General features: G+C 44.0%; 1 protein-coding gene across 1 annotated transcript in view; it reads right to left on the minus strand.

The window, feature by feature from the left end:
- LOC137651461 (Fanconi anemia group J protein-like) overlaps positions 1-24,393 on the minus strand; it is a 353,545-nt gene that overhangs the window by 5,853 nt on the left and 323,299 nt on the right. The window contains 3 exon segments of the mRNA XM_068384686.1: positions 20,626-21,698; positions 21,895-22,140; positions 23,902-24,026. Of these exon segments, the coding sequence (XP_068240787.1) occupies positions 20,626-21,698; positions 21,895-22,140; positions 23,902-24,026 (1,444 nt within the window).

The following is a 24,393-nucleotide window of genomic DNA, read 5'->3' on the forward strand; positions in this document are numbered from 1 at the left end:
GTGACCCCTGCTCATGGATGTTAGAGCCTGCCTCTATCATGGGTACACCCCCTCAGGGAGGGGGAGGGATGTTTGGAATCCTGATGGTACTTCCTACATCCCTTCCCCCCTCCCCCCTGTCTCTCTCCCTATCCGGGTGCCGGTCTCTTGCCGCCTCTACTGTCGGCAATACCTGCCTCCTATTTGGTGACTCTCCCTAACCTTGCCGCCAGCCCCCCGTGTACCGAGGGACTGCCGGCTGCCGCCGGCTACTACCGGCGGCTCTCCTCCTCCTAGCTTGTCGTCCGCTTGCCGGTCGACCGCCGGAGTGCCGGCATATACTGCCGGCAACCCGGTACAGCCTTTACCATCCTTATCCAAGTCACCAACCTGGCATCCTCCGACTGCCGGAGCCGCCGCTCCCTGCCGGCGTGCCGCCGTTGTGCCGGCGGCCGCCATCCTGGTATTTGACTGACTTTGAACATTGTCTGTCCTAATGCCAGAATCTATGCTGGAGCGAGCTCCGGCATGCCGGCGGCTTGCCGGATGCCCCGGAGGCGTCAAGAATACTTGCACCCCCTTACTGTAGCTATCATAAGACTATGATAGCCCTATATCGCAAACAGATAAGCTGCTTCTGCTATTAAGATCAGTACCTAGTACTGCTCTATTAGTGATCATGCTGTCTCTTTGCATTCTTCTAATTCCAGCATGCTATGTGCATCTTAGCACGGCTGGTTGCCAGAAGCAGTTACCTTTTAATGAGGCCTTCTGGCCCTTAACTGGGAACCGAATGAATTCAGTCCCAATCTTGTCCTTGGTTTTTTCCATGGAATTCCAAAATACTTGGAATTCTAGGGAACTATATCCAGTGCCCTCGGTCACTCGGATTATCCAGGGACCAAGCTTATGGTAACCAGCCGGGCGAGATGCATGGAGCATGTTCTCCTTTACTATTTTCATTCTCTATGCATCACACCTTCATTAAGTTAAAATTAATGATTAATATTAACTTAGTTTAAGAGCCATTCTTATGACTCCCCCATACTCATTTTCTCTTTCTTCCACAGGAGGAGCAGATGAAGTGTGATTTCGCCTTCTGCGCTGTGAAACGCCCGCAGTTTTACGGGCATACGGCTTGCAGGACTCACGCCCCTTGTGCAGACAAGAAAGGGGATTTGAAGTTTTGGAATCCACTGGATTGTACGGTCTGCCAGGCTCACCTAGTTGAGGCCTTCCATAATCCTCCTTCAGCGGAGGTTAGAGACATTTCTCGTGAAAAGCTGCGCAAGTGGGTGCGTGGCTTCCAGAAAAATGCTACCGGACCGTACCTGGCCACCGAAGAACTGAGGTCACTATTGTTCCCTAAGGCCTCCCCTGACTCAGTGGTACCCAAAGACGTGATCCCCACTGTCCAAATTACGGTGGAACCTGATGTAGTCATGGCTCAGTCCATGCACGAGTGTCGTTTGGATTCCGAAGATGACGAACAGATTTCGGATGTCTCGGAAGACACGGAGAAAACGCTTATGGCTCAAGGAGCCGAAGATGACGAAGACAAGGTGGAATACACCGAGTCGGAGCAAGAAGCCGCTCCCTCGTCCATCCCCCCTCCTACTCCTACACCGACGGAAATGTCTATTCCGTCTACCTCCTCGACTCCGGATCCTTCTTCTTCCACTCAAGAACTGATCCGGCTGATTAGAGCCGTCATGGACGACAGGCTGAAGGAGAACCAGGAGTCCATCAGGTCGATGATAGGATCCAGAGAGCCGAAGAAGATTTCGGTCAAGGATCTCCCCGCTTGCTCTCATGCCAACCCGTGGAGGTATGCAGAGCATATGGTTATTGCGACCGGCAGGATCTTTGTCAGTGATAAGATCGGCACGGTCCCTTTGGAAGATGTGGAGTTCTTCCCAAGCTTTGAGGCCTACCCGGACTGTTACGTCCGGCTTCGTTCCGAACCTGCCTCGAAGGAAGAGACCGAACCTAAGGAAGAGATAGTGTTCGATCTCGCAAAGGCCCAGGCTATGCTAGCCTCCGCATTCAAGAGTAGAGGCTTTACCTGCTCTAAGCTTCCGGCATTGAGCAAGAAGCACCCTACTTACGTTGCACCTGATACTGCGGTTCTTCCATTCTTGGAAAAGGCCTTAGCTGCATGCCTTAAAGCGGCGGAAGAAGGGAAACCCTGCCCTGCACTGGAGGAGTGCAGACCCTTCTCCATCGTGACCCCCCCTGACGCTCGACACTGGAAAGATGTTCAACATACTTTCGTCGTGGGAAGGCTCGATCCTGACGTCGCCGGACGTCAGTTTAATGAAGACCTCCCTAAGCTCAACGATCACCTCCTTCGCCGGGAACAAGACACGAAGGAGAGGCTTGCGGCATCTCTTTCTCATCAAGTCCAACTGGAAGTTATGGCCTGTGACACTAGAGTACCAGATCACTACATGGTACTCTCCAAATCCCACTTACTGACGGTAATGAAGGACTTGTACCACTTCATAAAGGCTCGAAGAGCCTGTCGTGAATTCATGTTTGCCGGTGCCACCGTGAAACACGAACCCCGGAGACTGATTTCCTCCAACATCTGGGGAAAGCACCTGTTTCCTTCTGACCTTGTGAAGGAAATCACTGACAGAGCCGCCACGGAGAATAGGAACCTTCTCCACAAGTGGGGCATGTCCAGGAAAAGGAAACCCTCTCAGGACGACGGACCTCAGCCTAAGAGGAAACCCCAAAAGTCAAAACCCCAGCAACGTCAGCAAAGACGTCAGTTTCCGGGACCCGCTACCTCCCAAGTGGTTGCCCAACCACAACACACCTTTCAATTGGTCCCCCAACCGGTGTTGTCACAGTCACCGGTCTTCACCCCTGCCTTTGAGCAACCATCAACTACCTTTCATGCCAAAGGTAGAGGCTCATTCAGGGGTGCAAGCAAAGACGCATCTCGCCGTCCCTCCAGAGGTAGAGGAGGAAAGGGAGCTAGCGGCCGAGGCAGCAAGTCCTCGGGACACCAGAAGCAATGAAGTGCTTCCGGTGGGAGGAAGACTCCGCCAATTCCAGGATCGTTGGACCTTCGATCCCTGGGCACACAGCATCGTCAAGAAGGGTCTAGGCTGGAGTTGGACTCAACCACCCCCAATCTTCCAGCAATTCTTCCAACAATCAACCCCCCTTCTGGAAGAATATGTTCTAGACCTCTTGAACAAGAAGGTGATAAGGAAGGTAAAGTCCACCAGGTTCCAAGGGAGACTGTTTTGTGTTCCCAAGAAGGACTCAGACAAACTCAGAGTCATTCTGGACTTATCCCCCCTCAACAAGTTCATAGAGAACAACAAATTCAAGATGCTGACGCTTCAACAAATAAGGACCCTTCTGCCTCAAGGTTCCTACACGGTCTCTATAGACCTGGCGGATGCCTACTGGCACATTCCAATGAACCATCACGCTTCCTCCTACCTAGGATTTCGACTCCAAAGGAAAAGCTACGCCTTCCGGGCCATGCCCTTCGGCCTCAATGTGGCCCCTCGGATCTTCACAAAACTGGCGGATGCCATAGTACAACAGCTCCGCCTAAGAAACGTCCAGGTGATGGCCTACCTCGACGACTGGCTAGTCTGGGCTCCATCGCCCGAAGAGTGTGCAAAGTCTTGCAACGAAGTTACCCAGTACCTAGAACACCTGGGATTCAAGATCAACGAGAAAAAATCTCGCCTCTCTCCGGCTCAGAAGTTTCAGTGGTTGGGAATCCACTGGAATCTTCAGTCACACCGCCTTTCCATCCCCCAGAAGAAAAGGAAGGAAATAGCAGGGTCTGTCAAGCGACTACTGAAATCCAAACGCATTTCAAGACGACAGCAGGAACGAGTTCTAGGCTCTCTACAATTCGCCTCAGTGACAAACCCAGTGCTTCGTGCACAGCTAAAGGATGCCGCGGGAGTCTGGAGACGCTCGGCATCCATCACTCGAAGAGACCTCAAGAGACGGCTTCCAAACAGACTGCGACGCCTCCTAAAGCCGTGGTCGGAAGAAAAGGCCCTGAAAAGGTCCATTCCTCTCCAACACCCTCCTCCATCACTCAACATCCACACGGATGCCTCACTGGAAGGTTGGGGAGGTCACTCCCACCAGAAACAGGTTCAAGGTACCTGGTCTCCACTATTCAAGACGTTCCACATAAACATCTTGGAGGCCACGGCGGTCCTTCTAACTCTGAAGAAGTTATCACCGCCGCCCTCGATCCACATCCGTCTAACCCTAGACAACTCGGTGGTAGTTCGTTGTCTCAATCGCCAAGGCTCAAGATCGCCCCAGATAAATCAGGTGCTTCTCCCAATCTTCCGTCTGGCGGAGAAGAAGAAGTGGCACCTGTCTGCAGTTCACCTACAAGGATTCCGCAATGTGACAGCGGATGCTCTATCTCGGACAAACCCGATAGAGTCGGAATGGTCTCTAGACGCAAGATCGTTCTCCTTCATCTCTCACCAAGTCCCAGAACTTCAGATAGATCTCTTTGCAACGAGCGACAACAATCAACTTCCTCTGTACGTAGCCCCGTACGAGGACCCCAAAGCAGAAGCAGTGGACGCCATGTCACTGGACTGGAACAGATGGTCCAAGATCTACCTGTTCCCTCCCACCAACCTTCTGTTGAAAGTCCTCTCCAAACTGAGAACCTTCAAAGGGACAGCGGCCCTAGTGGCTCCCAAGTGGCCCCGGAGCAACTGGTACCCCCTGGTCCTGGAGCTGCAGCCCAAGCTGATCCCTCTCCCGGGCCCAGTTCTCTCTCAACAAGTACAGAAGTCGACTGTCTTCGCTTCATCATCGAAAATCAAGGACCTTCATCTCATGATTTTCTCTCCCTTGCCGCAAAGAAGAGGTTTGGGATCTCGAAGAAAAGTCTAGACTTCCTAGAGGAATACAAGACCGAATCCACGAGACGGCAATATGAATCATCCTGGAGGAAATGGGTCTCCTTTGTCAAGGCAAAAAATCCTAAAGAAATCACAATTGATTTCTGTATGTCCTTCTTTATTCACCTTCATGGACAAGGATTAGCAGCCAATACGATTTCAACCTGCAAATCGGCCTTGGCTAGACCAATTCTATATGCTTTCCAAATTGATCTGTCCAACGACATCTTCAACAAACTACCAAAAGCATGTGCTCGCCTACGTCCAGCACCCCCACCGAAACCGATCTCCTGGTCACTAGACAAGGTACTCCATTTCGCCTCCAACTTGGACAATGATTCATGCCCCCTCAAGGATCTGACTCAGAAAGTTATATTTTTATTTGCTCTCGCTTCGGGAGCTCGAGTCAGCGAAATAGTGGCATTATCAAGAGAAGAAGGACACATCCTGTTTACCGATTCAGGAGAAGTGACCCTCTCCCCTGATCCGACGTTTCTCGCTAAAAATGAATTACCCACCAAAAGATGGGGCCCTTGGAGAATATGCCCCCTGAAGGAGGATGTCTCTCTATGTCCAGTAGAGAGCCTCAAGGTCTATCTTCGCAGAACTTCGAACTTTGGTGGAGGCCAACTCTTCAAAGGAGAAACATCGGGCAGCGACCTGTCACTGAAACAATTAAGAGCGAAAATCACCTACTTCATTCGCAGAGCGGATCCGAACAGTACACCCGCTGGTCATGATCCTAGAAAAGGGGCATCTTCTCTGAATTTCTTTCAGAGCATGGACTTTGAAAGCCTTAAAAACTTCACGGGCTGGAAGTCCTCGCGAGTTTTCTTTAAACATTATGCGAAACAAGTGCACGAAGTCAAACATTTTGTGGTAGCCGCAGGTAGTGTTATGAAACCTGCACCTAACTCTGCGTAGAACAGTGAGTTACTTGGGACTCTAACTCTTCGGGTGCCTATGTTGACCCTCGAGCGATTCATAGTGATGTCTAAAAACACTTAGTGCTTTTATAACTGTTCTTATCCCAGGTGAAATGTCATAGTGTCACACAAGTGCCGCATGCCTTGAGCATGATGTGTTTTATTTAAAGACTTGCGTTCCTCGAGAACGAGTACCTACTAATATCCTGAAATTCCTTTTCAGATTCAAGAGCAAGCCTTTATTTCTATGTACATTATTATTACTGTAAATGAACTTTACTTTTGCTGTAAATTATTTAATTTCTGCATTGTGAAATAAAATTTCTATTTTATTACTTATGCGTCTCTATCAGCTCATACTTACTATGAAATACATACCTGTCATAGTTTTATTTATTCCTCCTTTCTTATGGTTATGAAGAATTTAAGATGTTTAATCCTAAATTATATTCACCCTGACTAAGTAAGGTTCCTACACGAATACTTACTTCTGATAACCAAGAGATGAACTCTATACACAGTGCCCAACCACCACTGGTCTAATTTCAGAATGTTCCTATACAAATACCAAACATTCCGCTTCATCTCTAAGTTCTTCAAGTTCTTCTCTCAGGATGAATAGCCCTTCAATACCACTTTGACGTCGGCATAGCCCATGGGAACTTCACTGCCAAGGGGGGCAGGATACTTCGTCCCTATGGTTCTTTATCTAAGATTACTTTGCTGTTTTGTCAATGCCTAGGCACTTAATACTGGGGGAAAATCTACCACGATACATTGATTCTCTGGTACTCTTCCATCAGGACGCCATGGCTTGAGCCCAAAAAACGGATTTTGAGCGAAGCGAAAAATCTATTTTTGGGTGAGATAGCCATGGCGTCCTGATGGACCCTCCCTACTACTTCGTCCAGTTTTGTTCCCACCCTGTGCTACTGTATCATGGTGATGGGCAGCAACTGGCTTCAGGATGAAGACGGGCGTGACGTCATTAGAGCAATGGCGTCCGTTTGTTTACGTCTCGAGTATCAGTAGTAGCCACGAGTGAGATTAGCTGTGGAACGGCTCCCAGCTATTCTCAGTCCTTACACACCGAAGCATTAACTCTGTTCGGGGTGAAGATAGCTATGTGGCGCGTTCAGACATGCGCGTCCCCTGTTGTATTACGATGTCTTAATGGGAAACCTTTGAGATACTCGCTCCAGAAGTTAGAATTCTGTGATAACCTGTGGTTAAATTCTCTGGGAATATCTTAGTAGTCTTATACCCAAGGAAGCTACCAAAAAGGAACCTTCCATCAGGACGCCATGGCTATCTCACCCAAAAATAGATTTTTCGCTTCGCTCAAAATCCGTTATATACACACGTGTGTATATATATATATATATATATATATATATATATATATATATATATATATATATATATATATATATATATATATATATATATATACATGTGTATATATATATATATATATATATATATATATATATATATATATATATATATATATATATATATATATATATATATATATATATATATATATATATATATGTATATATATATATATATATGTATATATATATATATATATGTATATATATATATATATATATGTATATATATATATATATATATGTATATATATATATATATATATATATATATATATATATATATATATATATATATATATATATATATATATAAATGTATATATTTACATATATATATGTATATACAGTATATGTATATGTGTTTGTGTGTATGTGTTTAAAAAGGATTACAAAAAATTCCAGTGTACTGAAAAACTTTGTAGGTAGAAAAAACCCCAGAAAGAATCAAAAGATTAAGATTTAAAGGTCACCCATTCTCAGAGAAGAACAGTATTAGTTCGACACGCTAAATCAGTTAATACGCAAATGTCAAGCTGGGCAAATTGTTTTCTTGTATCCTCACCGAGAGGTCATGAAGGTACGAAATTATTTGAAATATATACGAAATGTTAAGAAGAACTGTCATTCGACTGCCACTTTCGTTTGGGAGCACTATAGCAAAATCTAACAAGAGGCCCTTTGCATCAATAAGCATAGGAGGAGGATATGATGATGGCAACACCCACGTTCTTAAAGGCAAAAGAAATAAATCAGATAGTTACTGTTGATTTTGACATTTAGCAACATACTGTATGACTGTTCTATACATCTGCGATGCCAAATATTTGTAAATTTCCCTTTCTTAAGAACTTCCTAAAGTGCCAAGGAAAGAAAATGGCTGAAATAAATTATTTTAGACAATGACAATAGGAGCATGTTGTTCAGTAGCCTAGGTATTAACTGACTGGACAATTGCTTATTAACCAAGCCAACTGCAGCAATCTGTTCAGTATGTTGCTCAGTTTGCTTATACACATACGTATGCGACATCGCTCCGCATCTTTATTGGTGCTGCGTGGCATTTCTGCCTAAAATTGTGAATAGCCTTCACACCCTACAATACAAGCCAAACATTCTATACATTCCAAGGCTTCTGGTAGCAAACCCAAGCATCACAGAAAGAACCTTCCTATAGTGAAGATGAAACTCCTCTATATGCTTAAGGAATAAAGAAACTTTGCAGAAGTGAGCAACATTACAGCATCAATTGAATCTACCGTTGCTATATCAAGAAGGATGAAAATGATAAATATGACGACTTATGTCAATAAGCAAGGCAACATAAAGGGTGGTAACTTACCACAATGAGACCATCATAATGAAGGAAGGATCTGTGTGAGAGTGTGTGTGTGTGTGAGAGTGTGTGTGTGTGTGTGTGAGAGAGTGTGTGTGTGTGAGAGAGTGTGTGTGTGTGAGAGAGTGTGTGTGTGAGAGAGTGTGTGTGTGTGAGAGAGTGTGAGTGAGTGTGTGTGTGTGTGTGTGTGTGTGTGTACTACAGTTCCTTTTTTGGGCTCAAGCCATGGCGTCCTGATGGAAGGTTCCTGTTTGGTAGCTTCCTTGGGTATAAGACTACTAAGATATTCCCAGAGAATTTAACCACAGGTTATCACAGAATTCTAACTTCTGGAGCGAGTATCTCAAAGGTTTCCCTTTAAGACATCGTAATACAACAGGGGACACGCATGCTTGGTCGTGCCACATAGCTATCTCCACCCCGAACAGAGTTAACGCTTCGGTGTGTAAGGGCTGAGAATAGCTGGGAGCCGTTCCACAGCTAATCTCACTCGTGGCTACTACTGATACTCGAGACGTAAACAAACGGACGCCATTGCTCTAATGACGTCACGCGCGTCTTCATCCTTTGTTTAGTAGCTGCCCTACTTAGACGGATTTTCCCTTGTGTGAACTTTATCGCTTTGCATCTTCGCTATGTCGTTACCTTCAGCCTCGCCTTCTTCTGGAAAGTTGAGTACAAGGTTCCAGTATTGTTTAATTAAGCTCTGGCCGTAAAGTAAATATTATTTCGCGAAATAATTGATGTTTTGTGGCAGAGCTGTGCCTCTACCGGACCCGCCATTTTATGGCGTCGTTGTTGTTTTGCATGTCTTATTTAGTTAGCCACAACAACGCTTCCGGCATTATATACTAATCGAATACATTAGTTTATTTAGTCTTCATAGCTAGGAACTTTTATATCGTGTTTAGACGCTTTTTATCGGTCATCGATTGACCTCATACCAGTCGGCTACTATAGAGCCCCCAGGCCAGGAGCCTATATACAAGTGTTCATGCATGATTTATCAGTGATCCTAGACTAAGTTATGAAGATAGTGGCATTATTATTTTACAATACTTTTGACTAGTGATGCAAATGTTTTCGCCTTCAGGGACCATATAGGGGATAGGCTAGTCAGTGATTCTTTCTAGCCTAACCTAACCTTAGGACCCCTATATGCTTCCTTCATCCCCTGCCTTGGCACTCCCTCTAATTAGCCTTGATCCCTTTTCTGAGTAAAGGGATTTATTGTCTAATAGAGTATTATATCGCCTCTCAGTCCTCCCTAAAGGAATGAACCCCCTTTAGGATTGCGTCTGAGAGTGAGGTTAGGCTAGCCTACCTCTATGGCTAGGATAGTCTACGACTTTCCTGCGATAGCGATACGTCTTCTTCCTTGCCTAGTTCAGGACTTTTAGCCCTGATCTAGGCCGGGTTAGGAAGGTTTCTCTGTTCCATGCTGAAACTGTACTCTTGCACCGTTTTAGCCGATCAGCCTAATCTTAGGTTAGGGAGTGTCCTCCCTTCCCTTTGTGGCCGCTCTGGTACAGAAACCCTTCCTGGGAAGACCCCTCTCTTCTCCCTCCCCACCTATCTCTTGTATAGCCTAGCCTATGCTTAGGTTAGTTTATACTCATCTGTCCCCTGTCCTACAAATCCTCCTTAGGGTGGATGAGTAGGGCTACCCGAGCTTCCCTGTGCTGTCCGCTCTGGTACATATACCTTCATAGTGTCCTATAAGGTTAGTTACTAGTGTAGCTCTGCATAGGGGAGTCTCCCCCCCCCCCCCCCTCTTGGGTGTTCCCTAGTCCTCCCTTGGGCTACCTGCTCCCGGTCCCTAGTGACCCCTGCTTATGGATGCTAGAGCCTGTCTCTATCATGGGTACACCCCCTCAGGGAGGGGGAGGGATGTCTGGAACCCTGACGGTACTTCCTGCATCCTTTCCCCCCTCCCCCTGTCTCTCTATCTATCCGGGTGCCGGTCTCTTGCCGCCTCTTCTGCCGGCAATACCTGCCTCCCTCTTGGTGACTTCCCTACCCTTGCCGCCAGCCCCCCGCGTACCGAGGGACTGCCGGCTGCCGCCGGCTACTACCGGCAGCTCTCCTACTCCTATCTAATCGTCCGCTTGCCGGTCGATCTCCGGAGTGCCGGCATATACTGCCGGCAACCCGATACTACCTGTACCATCCTTACCCCAGTCACCAATCCGGCATCCTCCGGCTGCCGGAGCCGCCGCTCCCTGCCGGCGTGCCGCCGTTGTGCCGGCGGCCGCCATCCTGGTATCTAACTGACTTTGAAAATTGTCTGTTCTAGTGCCAGAATCTATGCTGGAGCGAGCTCCGGCGTGCCGGCGGCTTGCCGGATGCCCCGGAGGCGTCAAGAATACTTGCACCCCCTCTCTGTAGCTATCATAAGACTAAGATAGCCCTACCTTGCAAATAGATAAGCTGCTCTGCTTCTAAGATCAGTACCTAGTACTGCTCTATTCGTGATCATGCTGTCTCTTTGCATTCTTCTATTTCCAGCATGCTATGTGCATCTTAGCGCGGCTGGTTGCCAGAAGCAGTTACCCTTAATGAGGCCTTCTGGCTCTTATCTGGGAACCGAATGAATTCGATCCCAACCTTGTCCTTGGCTTTCCATGGAGTTCCAATATAATGGGAATCCTAGGAAACTATATCCAATGATCTCGGTCATTTGGATTATCCCAGGACCAAGCCTATGGTAACCAGCCGGGCGAGATGCATGGAGCGTGTTCTCCTTTACTGTTTCATTCTCTATGCATCACACCTTCTTTAAGTTAAAATTAATGATTAATATTAACTTAATTTAAGAGCCATTCCTATGACTCCCCCATACTCATTTTCTCTTTCTTCCACAGGAGGAGCAGATGAAGTGCGATTTCGCCTACTGTGCTGTGAAACGCTCGCAGTTTTACGGACATACGGCGTGCAGGACTCACGCCCCTTGCTCAGACAAGAAAGGGGATTGGAAGTTCTGGAATCCACTGGAATGTACGGTCTGCCAGGCCTACCTAGTTGAGGCCTTCCATAACCCTCCCTCAGCGGAGGTTAGAGACATTGCTCGTGAAAAACTGCGCAAGTGGGTGCGTGGTTTTCAGAGAAATGCTACTGGACCGTACCTGGCCACCGAAGAACTGAGGTCCCTGTTGTTCCCTAAGGCCTCCCCTGACTCAGTGGTTCCAAAGGAAGCAATCCCCACTGTCCAAATTACGGTGGAACCTGATGTGGTCATGGCTCAGTCCATGCACGAGTGTCGTTTAGATTCCGAGGATGATGAACAGATCTCTGACGTCTCGGAAGACACGGAGAAGACGCTTATGGCTCAAGGAGCCGAAGAGGACGAAGACAAGGTGGAATACACCGAGTCGGAGATTGGAGCTACTCCCTCGTCCATCCCTCCGCCTACTCCTACACCGACGGAAATGTCCATCCCGTCTACCTCCTCGACCCCGGATCCTTCCTCTTCTACCCAAGAACTGATCCGACTGATTAGAGCTGTCATGGACGACAGACTGAAGGAGAACCAGGAGTCCATCAGGTCTATGATTGGATCCAGAGACCCGAAGAAGATCTCGGTCAAGGATCTCCCAGCTTGCTCTCATGCCAACCCGTGGAGGTATGCAGAGCATATGGTTATTGCGACCGGCAGGATCTTTGTTAGTGACAAAATCGGCACGGTCCCGTTGGAAGATGTGGAGTTCTTCCCAAGCTTCGAGGCCTACCCGGACTGTTACGTCCGGCTTCGTTCCGAACCTGCCTCGAAGGAGGAGACCGAACCTAAAGAAGAGATAGTGTTCGATCTCGCAAAGGCCCAGGCTATGCTAGCCTCCGCATTTAAGAGCAGGGGCTTTACCTGCTCTAAGCTTCCTGCCTTGAGCAAGAAGCATCCTACATATGTCGCACCTGACACTGCGATTCTTCCATTTTTGGAAAAGGCCTTGGCTGCATGCCTTAAAGCGGCGGAAGAAGGAAAACCCTGCCCTGCACTGGAGGAGTGCAGACCCTTCTCCATCGTGACACCCCCTGACACTAGACAATGGAAAGATGTCCAACATACTTTCGTCGTGGGTAGGCTCGATCCTGACGTCGCCGGACGTCAGTTTAATGAAGACCTCCCTAAGCTCAATGATCACCTCCTTCGCCGGGAACAAGACACGAAGGAGAGGCTTGCGGCATCTCTTTCTCATCAAGTCCAACTTGAAGTTATGGCCTGTGACACAGCAGTACCCGATCACTACATGGTACTGGCCAAATCCCACTTACTCACGGTAATGAAGGACTTGTACCATTTCATAAAGGCTCGTAGAGCCTGTCGTGAATTCGTGTTTGTCGGTGCCACCGTGAAACACGAACCCCGGAGGCTGATTTCCTCCAACATCTGGGGAAAGCACCTGTTTCCTTCTGACCTTGTCAAGGAAATAACTGACAGAGCCGCCACGGAGAATAGGAACCTTCTCCACAAGTGGGGCATGTCCAGAAAAAGGAAAACCTCTCAGGACGATGGACCTCAGCCTAAGAGGAAACCTCAGAAGCCGAAACCCCAGCAACGTCAACAACGACGTCAGTTTCCGGGACCCGCTACCTCCCAAGTGGTTGCCCAACCACAACAGACCTTTCAATTGGTCCCCCAACCGGTGTTGTCACAGTCACCGGTCTTCACCCCTGCCTTTGAGCAGCCATCCACTACCTTTCATGCCAGAGGTAGAGGCTCGTCCAGGGGTGCAAGCAGAGACGCCTCTCGTCGTCCCTCCAGAGGTAGAGGAGGAAAGGGAGCTAGCGGCCGAGGCAACAAGTCCTCGGGACACCAGAAGCAATGAAGTGCTTCCGGTGGGAGGAAGACTCCGCCAATTCCAGGATCGTTGGACCTTCGATCCTTGGGCACACAGCATCATCAAGAACGGTCTAGGCTGGAGTTGGGTGCAACCACCCCCAATCTTCCAGCGGTTCTTTCAACAATCGACCCCCATTCTGGAAGAATATGTTCTAGACCTCTTGAACAAGAAGGTGATAAGGAAGGTAAAGTCCACCAGGTTCCAAGGGAGACTGTTTTGCGTTCCCAAGAAGGACTCAGACAAGCTCAGAGTCATTCTGGACTTATCCCCCCTCAACAAGTTCATAGAGAACAACAAATTCAAGATGCTGACGCTTCAACAAATAAGGACCCTTCTGCCTCAAGGTTCCTACACGGTCTCTATAGACCTGGCGGATGCCTATTGGCACATTCCAATGAACCATCACGCTTCCTCCTACCTAGGATTTCGACTCCAAAGAAAAAGCTACGCCTTCCGGGCCATGCCATTCGGCCTCAATGTGGCCCCTCGGATCTTCACAAAGCTGGCGGATGCCATAGTACAACAGCTCCGCCTAAGAAACGTCCAGGTGATGGCCTACCTCGACGACTGGCTAGTCTGGGCTCCATCGCCCGAAGAGTGTACAAAGTCTTGCGACGAAGTTACCCAGTACCTAGAACACCTGGGATTCAAGATCAACGAGAAGAAATCTCGCCTCTCTCCGGCTCAGAAGTTTCAGTGGCTGGGAATCCACTGGAATCTTCAGTCACACCGCCTTTCCATCCCCCAGAAGAAAAGGAAGGAAATAGCAGGGTCTGTCAAGCGACTACTGAAATCCAAACGCATTTCAAGACGACAGCAGGAACGAGTTCTAGGCTCTCTACAATTCGCCTCAGTGACAAACCCAGTGCTTCGTGCACAGCTAAAGGATGCCGCGGGAGTCTGGAGACGATCGGCATCCATCGCTCGAAGAGACCTCAAGAGACGGCTTCCAAACAGACTTCGACGCCTCCTAAAGCCGTGGTCGGAAGCAATGGCCCTGAAAAGGTCCATTCCTCTCCAACACCCTCCTCCATCACTCAACATCCACACGGATGCCTCACTGGAGGGCTGAGGAGGTCACTCCCACCTGAAACAAGCTCAAGGGACCTGGTCTCCACTATTCAAGACGTTCCACATAAACATCTTGGAGGCCATGGCGGTCCTTCTTACTCTGAAGAAGCTATCCCCGCCGCCCTCGATCCACATCCGTCTAACCCTAGACAACTCGGTGGTAGTTCGTTGTCTCAATCGCCATGGCTCAAGATCGCCCCAGATAAATCAGGTGCTTCTCCCAATCTTCCGTCTGGCGGAGAAGAAGAAGTGGCACCTGTCTGCAGTTCACCTACAAGGATTCCGCAACGTGACAGCGGATGCTCTATCTCGGACAAACCCGATAGAGTCGGAATGGTCTCTAGACGCAAGATCATTCTCCTTCATCTCTCATCAAGTCCCAGAACTTCAGATAGATCTCTTTGCAACGAGCGACAACAATCAACTTCCTCTGTACGTAGCCCCGTACGAGGACCCCAAAGCAGAAGCGGTGGACGCCATGTCACTGGACTGGAACAGATGGTCGAAGATATACCTGTTCCCTCCCACCAACCTTCTGTTGAAAGTCCTCTCCAAACTGAGAACCTTCAAAGGGACAGCGGCCCTAGTGGCTCCCAAGTGGCCCCGGAGCAACTGGTACCCCCTGGTCCTGGAGCTGCAGCCCAAGCTGATCCCTCTCCCGGGCCCAGTTCTCTCTCAACAAGTACAGAAGTCGACTGTCTTCGCTTCATCATCGAAAATCAAGGACCTTCATCTCATGATTTTCTCTCCCTTGCCGCAAAGAAGAGGTTTGGGATCTCGAAGAAAAGTCTAGACTTCCTAGAGGAATACAAGACCGAATCCACGAGACAGCAATATGAATCATCCTGGAGGAATTGGGTCTCCTTTGTTAAAGCAAAAAATCCTAAAGAAATCACCATTGATTTCTGTATGTCCTTCTTCATTCACCTTCATGGACAAGGATTAGCAGCCAATACGATTTCAACCTGCAAATCGGCTTTGACTAGACCAATTCTATATGCTTTCCAAATTGATCTGTCCAACGACATCTTTAACAAACTGCCGAAAGCATGTGCTCGCCTACGCCCAGCACCCCCTCCGAAACCGATCTCCTGGTCACTAGACAAGGTGCTCCATTTCGCCTCCAACTTGGACAATGATTCATGCCCCCTCAAGGATCTGACTCAGAAAGTTATATTTTTATTTGCTCTCGCCTCGGGAGCTCGAGTCAGCGAAATAGTGGCATTATCAAGAGAAGAGGGACACATCCTGTTTGCTGATTCAGGAGAAGTGACCCTCTCCCCTGATCCGACGTTTCTCGCCAAAAATGAATTACCCACCAAAAGATGGGGCCCTTGGAGAATATGCCCCCTGAAGGAGGATGTCTCTCTATGTCCAGTAGAGAGCCTCAAGGTCTATCTTCGCAGAACTTCAAACTTTGGTGGAGGCCAACTCTTCAAAGGAGAAACATCGGGCAGCGACCTGTCACTGAAACAATTAAGAGCGAAAATCACCTACTTCATTCGCAGAGCGGATCCGAACAGTACACCCGCTGGTCATGATCCTAGAAAAGTGGCATCTTCTCTGAACTTCTTTCAGAGCATGGACTTTAAGAGCCTTAAAAACTTTACGGGCTGGAAGTCCTCGCGAGTTTTCTTTAAACATTATGCGAAACAAGTGCACGAAATCAAACATTTTGTGGTAGCCGCAGGTAGTGTTATGAAACCTGCACCTAACTCTGCGTAGAACAGTGAGTTACTTGGGACTCTAACTCTTCGGGTGCCTATGTTGACCCTCGAGTGATTCATAGTGATGTCTAAAAACACTTAGTGCTTTTATAACTGTTCTTATCCCAGGTGAAATGTCATAGTGTCACACAAGTGCCGCATGCCTTGAGCATGATGTGTTATTTAAAGACTTGCGTTCCTCGAGAACGAGTACCTACTAATCCTGAAATTCCCTTTCAGATTCAAGAGCAAGCCTTTATTTCTATGTACATTATTATTACTGTAAATGAACTTTACTTTTGCTGTAAATTATTTAATTTCTGCATTGTGAAATAAAATTTCTATTTTATTACTTATGCGTCTCTTTCAGCTCCTACTTACTATGAAATACATACTGTCATAGTTTTATTTATTCCTCCTTTCTTATGGTCATGAAGAATTTAAGATGTCTATTCCTAAATTATATTCACCTTGTCTCAGTAAGGTTCCTACACGAATACTTACTTCTGATAATCAGGAGATGAACTCTACACACAGTGCCCAACCACCACTGGCCTACTTCAGAATGTTCCTATACAAATATCAAACATTCTGCTTCATCTCTAAGCTTTTAAAAGTTCTTCTGTCAAGATGAATAGCCCTTCAATACCACTTTGACGTCGGCATAGCCCATGGGAACTTCCTACCAATGGGGGGCAGGATATTTCGTTCCTATGGTTCTTACCTAAGATTACTTTGCTGTTTTGTCAATGCCTAGGCACTTAACTCTGGGGGAAAATCTACCACGATACATTGATTCTCTGGTACTCTTCCATCAGGACGCCATGGCTTGAGCCCAAAAAACGGATTTTGAGCGAAGCGAAAAATCTATTTTTGGGTGAGATAGCCATGGCGTCCTGATGGACCCTCCCTACTACTTCGTTCAGTTTGTTCCCACCCTACACAATTGTATCATGGTGATGGGCAGCAACTGGCGCCAGGATAAAGACGCGCGTGACGTCATTAGAGCAATGGCGTCCGTTTGTTTACGTCTCGAGTATCAGTAGTAGCCACGAGTGAGATTAGCTGTGGAACGGCTCCCAGCTATTCTCAGCCCTTACACACCGAAGCGTTAACTCTGTTCGGGGTGGAGATAGCTATGTGGCACGACCAAGCATGCGTGTCCCCTGTTGTATTACGATGTCTTAAAGGGAAACCTTTGAGATACTCGCTCCAGAAGTTAGAATTCTGTGATAACCTGTGGTTAAATTCTCTGGGAATATCTTAGTAGTCTTATACCCAAGGAAGCTACCAAACAGGAACCTTCCATCAGGACGCCATGGCTATCTCACCCAAAAATAGATTTTTCGCTTCGCTCAAAATCCGTTTTCCCTTAGCCAAAACAAACACACACCAAATAGTCTGGCCTATTCTTTACATATTCTCCTCTTTCCTCATACACCTGACAACACAGAGATTACCAAACAATTCTTCTGCACCTGGGGGGTGACTTTACTATAATTCTTCAGTAGCCACTTTCCTCTTGGTAAAGGTAGAAGAGAGACTTTACATATGGTAAGCATCTCTTCTAGGAGAAGGACACTCTAAAATTAAACAATTTTTCTCTCATCTTGGGTAGGGCTATAGCCTCTGTACCATGGTCTTCCAATGTCTTGGGTTAGAGTTCTCTTACTTGAGGGATCACTTAGGCACACTATTCTACCTTATTTCGCTTCCTCTTGTTTTTTGAAGTTTTAATAGTTTATTTAGGAAATATTTATTTTAATGTTATTGTTCTGAAAAAATTTTATTTTGCTTTGTTTCCTTTCCTCACTGGGCTATTTTCTTTGTTGGAGCCTCTGGGTTTATACAATCTTGCTTTTCCAGCTAGAGTTGTAGTTGAGCAATTAATAATAATAAAATTAAATAAAATTAAATAAAATTAAATACAAAAAAAATACAAAAAAATTTTAAAAAATTAAATTTTTTTTAAATAAAAAAAATCAAATTAAAAACAAACATGAAAAACAATCAATGATGATAATAATAACAATAACAATAATAATAATAATATGTAAGAAGGCCAGGCAGCTCTATAGCAAGTTTACATACGTTGGTGACACCCCAGACGCACGACCATTTATGGTATCTTCCACCAAACCATCTGAATTTAATGGCAGCCAAGGATCGTTTGAAGAATTTTAAAGGAGGTTAGACTTTAAAAGTGCGTCCCTGCATGGAAAAGTGGTCTCTGCTGACAAACCCGCCGCTGATGAGTATGTGAAGAGGGTTATTTGCGAGTGAAGAAGTTTTCAAAACAGGAAAGACTAGCCTCATTTGGAAACATATGCTAGATTTTCATAAAAGGAGGAGAGAATACAGACCCTTGATTCAAGGCCTTGTAAAGATTGCCACAATTATACAGCAAGGAAATGCTGCAGGTTTTATGATAAAGCCAGCACTTATTTAGAAGTCCCAAACCCCCAGGGGTACTCAAAAACAAAATTAAGATCCAGCTGCCAGTGCACTGGATGCACAATCGACAGACACTGATAACAAAAGCACAGTCAACCTTTATCTTGTGGCCTGATTGGTAACGTCTCTGCCTGGCGATTGCCAGACGGGGGTTAAAGTCCTGGCAAGACTCGTTACTTCCTTTAGTGTCTGCAACCTTACCATCCATATGAGCTAAGGATGGGGGGTTTGGGAGAGCCTATAGGTCTACCTGCTGAGTAATCAGCACCAATTGCCTGGCCCTTCCTGGTCCTAGCTTGGGTGGAGAGGGGGCTCATGCCCTGATCATATGATATATGGTCAGTCTCTAGGGCATTGTCCTGCTTGATAGGGCAATGTCACTGTCCCTTGCCTCTGCCATTCATGAGCAGCCTTTAAACATTTAAGAGAGCTTGATTTTAAAGAGTTTCTCACAATGGACAATGCTGGAGGCCATGTGATCTACCTGCATTATGAAGACATACAGGTTGAATTCTTAAGGGCAAACACGTTGCTAATTCAGTCCATAGAATAAGGGATTATTTGTGCTTCATTGCCTTATATGCAAAACTCAAAGATAATAGCTTCTCCCTGATAGAATACTGGTGTGGGTATACCTCTGCAACATGTCTCCAAAACATTGATAAGGCAAAAAATGATAAACTTGGAAGCGAATTTTATTTTTCCCAAGATACAACCCTATAGCTATTTAACAGGGATTATCTTTCAGCAGAGCTGGAACACTATCCATTAAGACACAGAGGTGGCAATTTGCCCAACCACTAGTTTCTGTAATGTCTCTAAAATATTGAGAAGGTCAAAAAGGAGATAGAGAAAGAAATCCTCAATGGTCACTGTAAAAAGTTGTGGCTAGATACGGTTAACAATAATAAAAGATTCTCCCTGGACAAATTCCAAACAATTACACTGAACAGTAAACAAGGCAGAAAGGCTAGCAAAAACTGCTGAGGTGGCTTCACAGAAATGACAAGCGACAACATGAAAGACTTTATAGAGGCCTACTCAGATTTGTTAACAGATGAAGATTGAAAGACTACTAATTCAACAGAATAGTACAAAGAAGAGCAGGAAGATCACAGAAGAAGAGGAAGTCTGTCTACCACTAGAGGCCTCTCAACTCTAACAAAACCAGCAAAAGAACTGCAGACAACGCTCGAAAAATGCGGTTTGCTGCTGATTCATGCACTGCACTTCAGAAATGCAATCAATGGAGCCATGGAAGCTTATAAAATAATTCTTCCATAAGAAAAGGCAACTTCAGCAACAGCCAATCACTATGTTCCTAGCCCACAAACATAACATCCATGCTAGCCCAAGGATTACTGTACTGCATAGCATTCATAGTTAGCAAGATTTTTTTTCCTTGTGGTAAGCTGTTTAACATATCTTAGTACTTTCCCATCTTCCTTTTCAACCTATATTCATTGTTTAGATGCAGCTTGTAAGCTATTACTGTAGTGATGATACTGTAATTCCTTAATCTTTCTCCCCACAAAATGCCAGTTCAATTGAATATTGTGTGCAAAAAAAAAACCTATTCCTTTTTCAGGTCATTTATATAACTATCCGTAAATGGAAGCTATTTATAAGATTTAAATTAAAGAAACTGTAGGTTGCGTCGATAGTTACAAAGTCGAGGTTTATAAGAAGTTGTATTAATACTGAATGAGCAAAGCCTTTTTTGATAGTTATGAAGAAAAAGTAAGAATATTGTCTTTACATAGTATTTAACATAGTTTCTTGTATTTCAGTACAAATAATCTACAAATGACAATTAATTCATAAAAAAATGTGTGTACGTTATACACAGTATATGCATGCAATTCATTGTACATATAAAAACATTTTGAATGATTTGAGTTTCCACCATTTCTGACTTAGGATGGAGGTCGTAGAACCAAAACCCCTAAGAGTTTAACTAAAATTAAAAATGTATATAAAAACTTCCAACTATCATACTTACGGTTTCCAGTTCTATGTTCCAATTTCTGTTTTCCTACTGAAGAAGCATAGCCACTCGACTCGCTTATGTTTTGTTTAGATAAATGATTATCACTCATACTACTGTTACCATCTTTTACTGGAGTGTGTACATTTGAGGTATTGGTAAAGGGTGCAAGGATATTTTCTTTTAATGGCTTTATACAAGGCTCTTTTGATGAGGAACTTTCTACAAAAAGGTCATCATCAGAATTATACACCTGAGAAGAGCAATTGCCTTTGTTTACTTCTGTCACCTTTTCCAGGAACTTTGCTTCATGATCTTCCTTCTCAGTAAATCCTACCTCCATTCTGCCAAGGACTAAACTCTCTTCACTTTTAAAATCACCTTTCTCCGAGGACTCGGAGCATTTACTTAGTTGTGGTTTATTTCCTCCCATATTTAGTTTTAATTCTCTTTTGTTGGGCTGGACATCTTCTTCAGTAGTCAATGAAAAAGACTTTCTTTTTCTAGATTTATTGGAGTTATCTATTAATGTTTGTTTCACTAAATCTGTAGCTTTAACAAACCAAGGACTTGTAACTTTTGGGGTAGCAGAAAGATCTTCCAACTGGAAAGAAGACATATTTTTACTTTCAGATATAAAAGACAGATCTGGGGGAGGATATTTCCTTGGAGAATCTGCATTACTTTTCACCTGAGTAATATCACACTTAACTTGGGAAATCTGAGTTAATGATGGAAGAGGAATGTCTTTGGATTCAGGAACCTGAGTTGAAGTATATGGAACTCTGCTAGGAGGAATTATTAAATTATCTTCTGATAATGTGAAATCAAGATCTTCAGGTTTATTATGAGATTTGTCAAATGTTATATTGGGTTCTTCAACTTTTGCACACCCCTCCTCTGCTGTTATAAATGACTGGGACTGAAAATTAATGATGCTTTTAGGATCCAAAGGTTCAGCTTTAACATCTGTCGAGTTTGTTTCCAATTCAATTGAAGATTCCATTTTAAGATTACTCAAACAACTAGATGATACTTCATCTTCTTTCTTGATATTTGATGTGCTGTCATTTATAGTTTCATCCAAGCTGAAAGGATAAGACAATGTAATTTGAAAAAAAAAATTAGAGGCTAATAGAGTAATGGTTTAATAGCAATTACTAAAGTATACACTCTTAAAATGGTTAGTAATGTTATCTCTTTCAAAAATAAACTCAAAAACAATATCCATGCATAAAACTTTTAAAAACCTACGCTACTCAAGTTAACTCAAGCTCTGTATACCTTCCTGGTTTAACCGGAGGGTTAGTTATCATATTTTCTGCAAACTGTTGAAGGCTGGCTTGTGCACTGCCAAAGGAATGGTGATGGACAATTTTGTTGCGGACCCATTTGGAGAGGCCTCGTGTGTACTTGGTCGGCTGCATTCCACTGGATAGGTGACCACGTTGAAAACGCTCATCAACTAATATCAGAGCACCCCAATCATAACGATGACGTATACATCTGCCAAGTGCTTGATTTAATGCACTGCAAATAAATTTACTTTGTTATTAGTAAGGCATCAACCTACTTTACAATAAACAAAAAATAGCTAAACGAGTTATGCATCGTAAAAAATATAGCTGGATGTAAGTATCCTAAAATAATATAATCAAGTAAACAACAGTCTTACTATAATGTTGAATTCGCATTACTTCTAGCTTATTACTACTATGGCCAGTATTAAAAATTATCAATTAATGAAGTGTAATAATATAGCAAAACATTATATCAAAACAGTAACCTTCACATCTAAAGTAATACAACTTTCCAAATCACATATAGCAATAAAAAATTTCTATATTCAGTAAAACTACCCAGCCCCCAATAAGCACATTAAGTACTTAGTCACAAAGGTGGACCAAAGGAGGCCCTAACCAGTCAGCCTGAACAAATCTGACTTACAACTATTTAACAAAATGTTTGGCTATTCAGTTCAAATTAAAGAACAAATCCTTTAGGCAAATTATATACTAGTTTTGAAAGAAGACTCGGCAGTGTTCTTTAAAAATGCGATACAGAAAACTTACTCTGAACAGACACCAACATCATACTGCACAGCTTACAACACACAACCAAAAGCTAATAAAAGTATAGCTACCTCAAACACTTGTTATTCACAAACCCTGTTTGAGACATTTCAGTTGCACAATTTTATATAGCACCAAACATAATGCATTTCTAGAGGTGGTTCAAGTGAAAAATGTACAGTATAATGATATAGAACAAACCTCTTGGCAAAGCAAGGCATGTACACTATACGAAATTACTGCAACCACATGGACAGAAGCTAAGGCTCTGATGGCTTCTCTATGAGAGAAAGTAGGAGATTGCTTCAATAGCACTATTAATAATTAGGGTCCCAGTAAGCAGGTTATGTCTAAATTTCAATTTCTAAAACCATCTTTACATTCAGATCTTCCTGCACAATTTCATCCTGTTCGTAGTACTAGGCAGGCAGTTAATTCTAATAGCCAGGCCTTCTCCATCATGAGGCTCGATACTACACAGTATTTGAGAAGTTTTATTCCAGCTGTTACCAAGTTGTGAAATGATCTTCCTAATCAGGTAGTTGAATCAGTAGAACTTCAAAAGTTCAAAGTTGCAGCAAATGTTTTTATGTTGAACAGGCTGACATAAGTCTTTTCATAGTTTATATATGACATATCTGTTTTGAAATTTTTACTGTTTGTAGAATGATTTATTGTTAATTTGTTCTCATCATTTATTTATTTCCTTTCCTCACTGGGCTATTTTTTCCCTGTTAGAGCCTTTGGGCTTATAGCATCTTGCTTTTCCGACTAGGGTTGTAGCTTGGCTACTAATAATAACAATAATAATTATGAGGGCTTGGTAGTTTTTGTCTATTTCATCTTAATCTCTCTTTTCATCCTAAATTCAAGAACTTATAACTATTTAGTCCACCTTTAAAGACTCCCTTCTTTTGTTAGAATGTAGTTTGCCATTTAGAACTTGGTCTTTTGTAAAATCATTTAATGTATACAGTAGTAAGCAGTTATAAAATAAGGGCCATTTCACCTTATAAGAAGTGTGTGTTTATAAAATAACACAAAATATTTATGAATAAAAATGACTAGCATTTCATGTGATCACATTAAGATGACAGTGCACATTTGAGTTTTAGTTATCATTCCTTAAATTTTCTATACATAAAACATAATTTACACAAGAATCTAAAAGAATGAGTACATAAGCCTTAAATTTTGGAGTTACAGCAGCCGCACTTACCGATAAGCTTGAATTTCATACCATTCACCACCAGGTAAAAGACCCCGGCTCCTGCAATGTTGGTTATTATACTGTCGTTTAAGATCAACCTGAATATCTTTCACATTTGGAAATGGAATCCCAATCTGTAGATATATAAAAAAAATACAAAGTCACACTTGGATGAGAATAGGTTAGAATATTTTCAAATGTTTAAAAATTTAAGATACCATTTATACATGCAAACCTAAGTAGTTCTTCTAAATAAGATGACTTTCCAATGTCACAAAGAAACTGAAATTTATTTATTTAATAACTGGAAAAATTGAAAAGATCTACCTTTTCCTATAGTGTATCAATTCAGTCATGACCTTTACTTTCAAGTTACAATTTTACATCATACATCATAACAGTTGTAACAAATGTTATGGTAAATTGTTGCAAGATACAAGGATGTGTGTTGGTACCAAACTTTAAGAAACAAAACCGTAAACAAACATCACATTTACATTA

The sequence above is a fragment of the Palaemon carinicauda genome, chromosome 13 (genome assembly GCF_036898095.1).
Source record: "Palaemon carinicauda isolate YSFRI2023 chromosome 13, ASM3689809v2, whole genome shotgun sequence".
NCBI lineage: Eukaryota > Metazoa > Arthropoda > Malacostraca > Decapoda > Palaemonidae > Palaemon > Palaemon carinicauda.